The sequence below is a fragment of the Elephas maximus genome, chromosome X (assembly GCF_024166365.1).
Source record: "Elephas maximus indicus isolate mEleMax1 chromosome X, mEleMax1 primary haplotype, whole genome shotgun sequence".
Lineage (NCBI taxonomy): Eukaryota > Metazoa > Chordata > Mammalia > Proboscidea > Elephantidae > Elephas > Elephas maximus.
In genome coordinates, this window is record NC_064846.1 from 88887774 (window position 1) to 88897978 (window position 10205).

Consider the following 10205-nt stretch of genomic DNA (forward strand, 5'->3'; position numbering starts at 1 on the left):
ATCTCTGTACTGAGAAGCTCCTGGAAACAGGAGACTGAAAGACAGAGAGAGAGCTGTAACACTGAAGTCAGCGAAAAGTGGTAGCAGAAACCTGGAAGCAGGAGATGGCATGGTGGGCTTCTCAGCCCACAGAAAGACAAAGCTGAGTGCCTTTGGGTAGAGACTAAGGGCCAAGGAGAGGCGTGCCTGCAAGCATGGTTGGGAAGAGGCTGTCCTGATGGAAGAACTGTATTCTGAGTGTTCCTGAACCTGAATTGTAACCTGTTACTTCCCTAATCAACCCCATAATCCTAAGTATTGTCTGCGAGTTCTGTGTGGCCATTGCAACGAATTATCGCACCCAGCAGAGGAGTAGAAAGTGCCTTGGGAGGGACGGTTGGTGTCAGAATGGGTAAAGCTGGCAGAGAGAGGAGGTGTGTCTGATCTCCGACTCATAGGAATCAGCCTTGGGCTGTTGGTCTTGATTATCCTTCCCCCTTGTGAAGAGAGAGGTCAGACACTGCCTCCACACCATTTTTACAGAAAGTTAATACCTAATGAGGGCGAAATGTACAGAGCTTGATGAAGGTAAACAATGTCACTAAAATGTACACAAGAAAAAAGGCCCTGTTGGAATTGCTATGGCATACATAAATTTGAAACAGCAGCAAAAACAACCGAAAAATATATATGTGGATACATATGTTTGTATGTAGGCATATTTGTGTATAGGTCAGTATATATGTGTACATATATACTGTAAAAACCCATTGCTGTAGAGTCGATTCCAACTCATAGCGACCCTATAGGACAGAGAACTGCCCTATAGGGTTTCCAAGTAGCAGCTGGTGGATTTGAACTGCCGACCTTTCGGTTAGCAGCCACATCACTTAATCACCGTGCCACCAGAGCTCCGTGTATAGATATAGGTATATGCATATGTGTATGCATCTGTGTGACTGTATGCACATGTATTTATATATATAATAAAGCACATAGGAGGCACAGTTATGGATACTTCTTAGACATAACCAAACACCTCTTGGGATTAGTTTTCTGGGTTTGAAGATTTAGGACCATAGTCTCATGGAACATCTTGGTTAACTGGCATACAATAATTCATAAAGTTACGTTCTACATCCTAGCTTGGTGAGCAGTGTCTGGGATCTTAAAAGCTTGCCAGCAGCCATCTAACATACAGCTATTGGTCTCTACTCATTTGGAGCAAAAGAGGAAGAAGGAAACCAAAGGCTCAAAGAAGAAACCAGTCTACAGGACAAATAGTCTTCAGGAACCATGGCCTCATCTACCCTGAGACCAGAAGAACTAGATGGTGCCTGGTTGGCACTACCAACTGTTCTAATCAGGGCCACAATAGATGAACCTTGGTAAAATGGGAGAAAAATATGGAACAGAACCTCAAATTCTTAAAAAAAAACTTACTGGGCTGGTTGAGACTGGAGGACTCTCTGAGACTATTGCCCTGAGATACTCTTCAAACCTTGAACTGAAACTAATTCCTGAGGTCACCTTGTAGCTAAATATCAAACTGGCTCACAAAATTATGAATATCACCTGTAAGTACTGTGTTCCTTTAAAAACTCACCTATATGAGACCAAATGGTCAAAAATTACTTTAAAACAAAGATGATAATATAAGAGGACAGTGAAATTAGACTAATGGAAATGAAACAATCAGAAGGAAAATAATGAAAATGCTTACACATTGTTAAGAATGTAATCAAAGTCACTGAACAATTTGTGCAGAAACTGTTAAATGGGAACCTAAAGTGCTGTGTAAACCTTCACCGAAAACACAGTAAAACATTATTTAAAAAACAAAGAGAGAGAGCAGGGCAGGAAATTTGCAGTGCAGAGGCTCTGTAAGGAGGCTGAGGAGGCTGGGGCTCGAAGGGTGATTTACCATCTACCAGACAGTCATCTCTTGCCACCCTCACCCTGCTTTGGACAATGATTTAAATTAACCAGACTCTTTCCTTAAAATGCAAATACTTAAAGTGCAAGATTTAAAAAAGTGGGTGAAGGGATCCATCATGCACAGAGGTGTGAATATGCTCAAACTGTCACTATCTTGATAAAAAAGTGTCTATATTGGTTATATTGTTTTTGGTCTACAAAGAAGCCATATTTCTGGAGGAGGTGGAGAGAGATGTTGGGGAGCACAAGGGCCACAGGAAAGACAGGTAGAGATCATGAAGTTCGGGGAACCGTACCAAACAGAAGCTGCAAGAATTTGTAAGTGGGGACAGGAGGTAGAAGACGGCAGACAGGCTCTTGAAACAAAAGACCTCAGCCCCTAGTAGTCTGAGGACCTGGCCTAGAAGTCTGAGGACCTGGCCTAGAGGATCATTAATGACAAACTTCCTTTAATTTTAATCGTTGCCTAGGGCTGGCAATGGTCATGATGTCAGAAAAGCCAGAGTTTGCTGTCATTTCATGGGGAAGCAATGCACAATGTGGTTTTTGGGATGCCATTGCTTTCCTTGAGAGTTAGGAGGCATGAGCACAAGGATTATTAATTTCCTGTGCTGCTAAACTGGGATCACCACCTGTTTCAGTTATCGATCAGCTGGTCAACTAGCTCTCATTGCTGTCAAATAGTCTGTTCACCCAGACTTCCCCCAGGCCCCCCAGTTGTTGCCCTAAGTTATTTCATCAAATCCTAGAAATCAGATTAAAAAGTCAGCTTGGCTAGAAATCCCAAATAAATCAAAGCCAAGTTGGAAAAATCAGGGAAGAGAGGAGTTAGATTTTATCCTGATCTCTTGAAAAGTCACCCAGGGACTTCTCATTTGCCAATTCTGCATTAGGTTTCAGACAGTCTCAAAAATGAGGTATTGGAATTGATTTGATATCAAATATACTCTAATAAGGTATTTCTTGCAGATATAGAAAAGATGTATTTTGGATGCCCACAAATAAAGGCAAAATTGAATAAATAACTGACCAAAGTGTAACTGCTACAATCTAAATATATTTTATTACATTAATAAGTATTTAAGGTCCAAGTTGTAGTTACAACTGCACTGCTGCTTTTGGTGTTAAATGTAAAATAAAAGTCAATTTTACATTTAGGTATACATTAATTTTGTTGATTACATTGTTCATATGAGAAAGTTTCTATTATTTTAGCAAGTTATATTAACTATAAAAATGGAAATTACTTAGAAGAAAGTGAAATATTGAAAAATAAACAAAACTAAAAATGGAAATTACACAAAAGGAAAATGATTTATTGATATATTTTTGTCAATTTGATTAAGATGTCTTATTAAATAATTTGATGTCATAATCTTAAAATTTCATAATTTTAAGAGCCAAGAGCACAAGCAATAGTTCACATATAATTTACACTTACAAGAAATGGAAAAGAAAGAATACCAAAGGGAACAAAAACATTATTCATACTTTGATTGCTAATTTGACCTTACAATGTAACTGAACCTAACAACTGAATTAACCTAATTTCATCTAACTCAGACTACTTAGCACCTTATATATTTCATCTATAACCTTTCATCACAAGACAATACAATGTATGATTATTTTTAGGACTTTAAATCATGGAGGAAAAATAATGCAAATTTTGAGAATTCACTTTCATTATTGTTTTGTCGTTTTTGTATTTTTTCGATTACTTCCTAACTCAGGCACAAATTTTGTTGTTGTTTTCGGGTGCTGTCGAGTTGATTCTGATTCATACCGACCCTATAGGACAGGGTAGAACTGCCTCATAGGGTTTCCAAGGAGCGGCTGGTGAATGAATTTGAGCTGCCGATCTTTTGGTTAGCAGCCAAGCTCTTAACCACTATACCACCAGGGCTCCATGGCACAGATTTAGCAGTTTTTAAAGTTACGTTATGCACAAAGGTTTTTACTTAAAAATTTTAGTGTTATTAAATTTATATATCATCAGAAAGAAAAATAAAGGCTAATGAAATTTTTAAGAATTTCTTTTTCGTGTTAAAATTTTTACTTTTTGTTATTATTTTGTAATTTTAAATTTTAAAAACCAAAAACAAAGCAAAAAAAAAAAACCATTCCCCTCTTGGCAGCTTCCTAGCTGCGTTATGATCCAAAATATTATATGAAAGTTATAGTACAGTATTTGTAAGTTTACTGGTCCTCAAAAAAGGAAGTTCTAATTTTTTGTTTTTTTGTAGTTTTTTAAATTTCATTTTGTTTTATTTATTTATCTTTCAATTCTCTCCTGATCTGGGCACAAATTTACAGATTTCCAGTTGCATTTTTGTTGTTGTTGTTGTCAGGTGCAGTCGAGCTGATTCTGACTCATAGTGACCCAACGTACACCATGATGAAACCACAGCCCGGTCCTGCACCATCCTCACAATTCTTGCTATGCTCGATCCCATCATTGCAGCCACTGTGTCAATCCATCTTGTTCAGGGTCTTCCTCTTTTTGGCTGGCCCTCTACAAAGCATGATGTCCTTCTCCAGGAACTGATCTCTCTTGATAACATGTCCAAAGTATGTGAGACGTAGTCTCACCATCCTTGCTGCATTGTGCCTCAAAATTTAGTACAAAAGACAGTACAGTATTTTTAAATTTATAATTCTCAAAGGATAAATAAAATATTAATGTAATTTTGTGGGTTTTTTGGTTTGTTCATTTTATTTTTCAATTTGTTTTAGACGTGGGCACAAATTCACCAGCTCTCTGGATATATTGTGCTCCAAAATTTAATATGAAGAATTGGTATTCTAAAGTTACAGATCTCTATCCCCCCTCTCCCAAAGAAATTAATGCAAATTTTAAGAACATTTTTGTTATTATTTTGTTGCTTTATTTATTTTTTTCACTTTGCTCCTGACCTGGACACAAATTCAGCAGCTTTCTGGCTACAATGTGTTCCAAAATTTCATACAAAAAGTCAATATTTTGTAGAACCCAGTCTCCGGAAACACAGATAAATGGAAGTTTTAAGTAAAGATATTTGGTGGTGTTTAGTGTTTTTATTGACATTTTGTTGTTTTATTTGATTTTCCATTTTCTGCCTATCTTGGGCACATATTTATCTGCTTTCTGGCTTGGAATTTCCATATGAAAATCCTAATGTAGTGTAAAAAATAGAAGACAGGTTTTTAAAAACTGATACTGCTGGTGACTACAAATGCGTAAATCCAGTTAATTCTGTTTCTTCCCACCCATATTCATGCAAACACAGTTTCTTTTTCTGCTTTCAAAATACACACAACGAATTTTGCCAGCTTTTTGGAATTTGATACATTTCTTACTAATAATGTTAGGCTAAAATATGTTCTTGTGATAAAACAAACTCAATGACAATTCAAAAAAGAAAAGGACTAGCATATATCAGTAGTAACACAAATTAAAAAAAAAATCCCTGAATTTGTTCTATATTTATAGGCCCAACCCAATTACCAAATATTATTGGAATGAAAATACCATTTTAAAGGTTTTAAGTAATATCCATATCTCTAAAGTCAAGGCTACCAGCCACTTATATAATGTGATACACTGAAATTCCATCCCAGCAAAAGAGTTTGGCAATCCCTTTTGGTTGTAATTAGACTCGACCTATAATTATTGAACAAAACAGCATATGTACAATAAATGTTCAAACAAATGTATCTGACTGTATTCAGTACATTATTCTATTCTCATTCTCATTACCTTTAAATCTCTTCTGTTATTCATAGCACAGGAAAATACATATCTGGACCCAAAGACAGTTGTCGTACCTAGAAAGTGGATTCTAGCATTAATTCGCCACCATTATTCATTGTTTGATCACTAACTTCCTCTTGAATAGCTGGAAGGGAAGGCTTTGTGGTCAGAGGTGTTTCAGTCTTAAACAGGGACTCCATCTTGATAAGGGTATTAATATAGAAGGACTTCTGGAAGGACTCAAGAGTGAAGTAATAGATGAAAGGATCAAAGCAACAGTTCAGAGTGGCAAGGCACAAAGTGATTGGGTACATGATCTTTGCAAATCTTTCCAACAAGCAATTGGTAATGGCTTGCGAACGCACCAAGGCATACAGAAAAAGGACTGAGTTGTAGGGCACAAAGCATACCACAAAAACTGCCATATGCACTGTGATCATCTTCAATACTTTTTTCTTGTTGGTCCCAATTTGAGACAGTGTAGCAGGCTTGCGGAGGGTTCTCAGCACCACAGAAGAGCAAGAGACATTTAATATTAGAGGAATAATGAACCCAACAACTTCAATAAATATGGTTATCTTGGACAGATAGGTCTTCCAGACACGTTTGGAGAAGCCCTCAAAGCAGGTGGTGGTTGCATTGTTGACATTAGTGGTGGAGAACAAAGAGGCTGAAATACCACCACTGAGGACTAAGATCCAAACCCCAGCGCACACAATGGCTGAATTCCTCCTGGTCCTAATGGTACGAGATCCAAAGGGATAAACAATGGCCAGGAAACGATCCACACTAATACAGGTGAGGAAAAGCATGCTCCCATAGATATTGGTAAGGAATGCAGTCCCAGAAATCTTGCAGAGGGTGTCACCAAAAGGCCAGTGGCGGTTGAAGTTGTAAAATATCTTGAAAGGTAGGGTGCAAACAAAAAGCAAATCAGAGAGAGCCAGATTGGTGATGAAAATGGCGGTCTCACTTCTCATTTTCATGCGGAAGCAGAAGACAAACAGGGAGGCACTGTTCGTTATCAGACCCAGGATGAATACAACACTGTAGACAGCACCATTCAGATTATACTTGAAGGAATCATCAACAATGCAAGTATTATTGGCAGTAACATTGCCCAACCTGGGTCTGAGGCTTGAATTTAAATCTTGGAATTGGAAGTCAATGAATCTCCTGTCACCCATGGATCTTTCAGGAGGCCTGCTAGCTGCAGGAGTTCACCACTCTGAGACTACGGACTGGTAAGAAATATTTTCTTCCTGTGGGAGAAAAGATGGAACCAATAATCAAATATACCTTTCATGCATTATTTTTAAGGATTAAAAGATATTCTGTTCACTCAGATTGGAATACAATACGCATTCAATTTGGTTTGACAAGTACTTTCGAGCACCTAACATATCTAAAAAATACTATCAGGATGTGTTGCAGGAGTGGGGGTGACCACACTGAATGTAATAAGTGCAATACTGTAGCACTGTAATGAACAGGAATAAGGTGTTGGTTACTTGAGAGTTCAAGAAAGAAAAACAAACAAAGAAAAACTGATAGTTAAAGAATAATGCTAATACCTTGGAATTTATATGGCACTTTTCAACTTTCAAAGTCCTTTCAGAAGCAGTGTTTTATTTGATCTTTACATGAACCTCATGTGGAAGGCAAGACAGGAATTATAACTATTTTACAGAAGTAGAAACTGAGGCTTATGTAACTTAGAATTATAGGATGTCAGAATTGGAAGACAGTGTAAATGGTAGAGTCAGAGCCAGAATTCAGGTCTTTAGATTTTTTAACTACTCTAAAGTGTATTGTTTGCTCTCCAATATTACTGGACCCCATTGTTCAAGTATTAATTCTATTGCACAAGACTACATGTGGATATGGGACCCCCAGAACATGATTTAAAAAAAAAAATTCTGACTAAACTCCTGAAGTAAATTGCTGATCTGCTTTTTTGTTCTGAAACACAAATTCAGAAAGCAGGGATCCCTCAGTTAATTGAAGCTTCTGGCTAAAAAGATGTTTCCTTGTATTACATGGCCTTTCTAGAGCAATAATTCAAATAACCTCAGTGTTTCCCTTCTGCAGATCATAGTCCCCTTTCCAAGATTCCTTCTCCCTCTCTCCTTGTCCATTCTATCAGTTACTTCCATGTCTTCAGCTCCTAAAATGGCCCTGATCAATGAAGCCTTTTATGGCCAAATACAAGTGAGATGTGAGAGGTGGATTTGACGTGAAGAGCCATCTTCGTACCCCACTGTAAAATTCTGAACTGACCAGTTAGATGCCCTCTGCCTGCCACCATTTATACATGTTGCAGTCATTGACTTAATCATCCTCATGGTGTATCTGGGCCAACATCATTCCAAGGTGCATGTAGAAATCTTATCAGCATTCTCTAGGTCAACAGCTGTCACTGGACAGGGACTATCCATTTAATGTGCTCTATAAATTTTTATAAATACACTATAAGGAGCCCTAGTGCCACAGAGGTTAAAGACCTCAGTTGCTAATCCAAAGGTCAGAGGTTTGAACCCACCAGCCACTCTGCAGGAGAAAGATGTGGCAGTCTGCTTCCATAAAGATTACAGCCTTAGAAATCCTATGGGGGGCAACTCTACTCTGTCTTACAGGGTCACTGTCATGGACTAAATTGTGTCTCCAAAAAATATGTGTCAACCTGGTTAGGCCACGATTTCCAGTATTGTGTGTTTGTCCTCCATTTTGTGATTATAAGTTTACGTTAAAGAGGATTAGGGCGGGACTGTGACACCATTCCTAAGGTCACATCCCTGATCCAGTGTACAGGGAGTTTCCCTGGGGTGTGGCCTGTACCACCTTTTATCTTACAAGAGATAAAAGGAAAGGGAAGCAAGCAGAGAGGGGGGACCTCATACCATCAAGAAAGAAGCACCAGGAGCAAAGCGCATCATTTGGACCTGGGGTTCCCGTGCAGAGAAGCTCCTAGTCCAGGAGAAGATTGAGGAGAAAGCCTTTCTCCAGAGCCGACAGAGAGAGAAAGCCTTCCCCTGGAGCTGACGCCCTGAATTTGGACTTTTAGCCTACTTTACTGTGATGAAATAAATTTATCTTTGTTAAAGCCATCCACTGGTGGTATTTCTGTTACAGCAGCACTAGATGACTAAGACAGTCACTATGAGTCTAAATCGACTTGATGGCAATGGGTTTGGCTTGGTGTAGGTATAATACAGTATGGACTAGTAGCTGCTGAAAGAATTATTTTAAACTAGAAGGATATGGAATAAAAATGGTCTTTGTCCTCTGACATATTCAGTCATGGCTTTTCACATGATTATGTTTTAAAATATGAAAGACATTTCTCTGAAGTGATTTCTCCTTAAATTACTCTTTTTGCTTCCAACTCACAGGAAACAGGTCAAAGAGCCTCTGTATATAAGAGGGAGGGAAATGGAAGGGGCAACCTGCCAGAGGTACAGAGGCCTAAAGTCACTTCAACTAGTGTTTGGCTTGAGAAAAAACTATTTAGCTTGAGAAAAAAAATTCATTCTCTATAGTGCTTTAAAAATATGGGGTACAAAGCAAAGTGTTGTTTTTAATAGCTAAGGTTTTCAAATTAAAATTGGAAACTTGATACCTCTAAAGTTTCATTCAACAAATCTTCATGGAGTGCCTGACTCTGTGCCAAGATCATATTCTTTCTTAGCCATTCAAATCATATGCCTGGTTCATCTTTTGTAAGAAGCAACCTTGATATGCAAAAGCAGAGTAAAATAGGAACCTTGAACAAAGAAGGTGCAGGAGAAAAAAGCCATAAGAGGGAGAAATAAAATATGGAAGGAAAGGTAGTAAGAGAGGAAGTGAAAAAGAAAGTATCAGAGAAAGAAAAACTGGGGAGTTGAGAGAAAGTGAGGAAGAGAAGATAAAGAAAAAAAGAGCCTTGCTGGGGGAGAGGTCAGTGCTGCCATCTAATTTGAATTCGGGACCTTGGGAGGTATTTCCAGTCCACATCAACTCTTCCAATTCCACCCTCTCTAGCTTTCTTCTTCTCACTCCTTTCAGGTTTCTCATACAGAATAACAATTTTTTTTTTTTTTATCATTCTGTTTAAGGTCACTGACACTAATCAGCAGAAATGGGATAAGTGTGGAAAATCTCAGTCAATGGTGTTCAGATCTCACTTTGGGGGCTGTACACCCAAGTTTTTACAGCTTATTAGTTTCACCAGTGAAGTGGCAGAAGAAAAAGGAGAATGGCAAATTTTTCAACTACTAAAACCACTTTATATTTTATTTTTAACACCCCACTTACTACCCATTAATTCAGAGGTCTTTTTTACCCTAAGACCATTATTCACATTCAAAAAGAATGATTTCATTGTTGAAAAAAATCAAGAAAGCCAAAGAAATGTCCCTCTAACATAGTCACACCATCTAAAGCAACTGTGGAACTACAAGATCCCTAATATTAAAGCCAGTATGGTCTGTTTGCATGTGACTTCTACAATAAACAGTCTGTTTTACTTGAAAAACGCTTTCAAATTGGAAGAACTTTCACCTCTGCTAAGATTTCC

The 10205-nt window shown here is 38.0% G+C and overlaps 1 protein-coding gene across 1 annotated transcript; it reads right to left on the reverse strand.

Annotated features, from left to right (window-relative positions):
* Positions 1-5724: 5724 nt before the first annotated feature.
* Positions 5725-6837, reverse strand: LPAR4 (lysophosphatidic acid receptor 4). Its single transcript, XM_049873313.1, has one exon. The coding sequence runs from the start codon at positions 6835-6837 to the stop codon at positions 5725-5727; it is 1113 nt and encodes a 370-aa protein (XP_049729270.1).
* Positions 6838-10205: the final 3368 nt, after the last annotated feature.

Bases quoted from the DNA above. Each gene is read 5' to 3' on its own strand.
- LPAR4 (XM_049873313.1), bottom strand. From the start codon at position 6,837: ATGGGTGACAGGAGATTCATTGACTTCCAATTCCAAGATTTAAATTCA.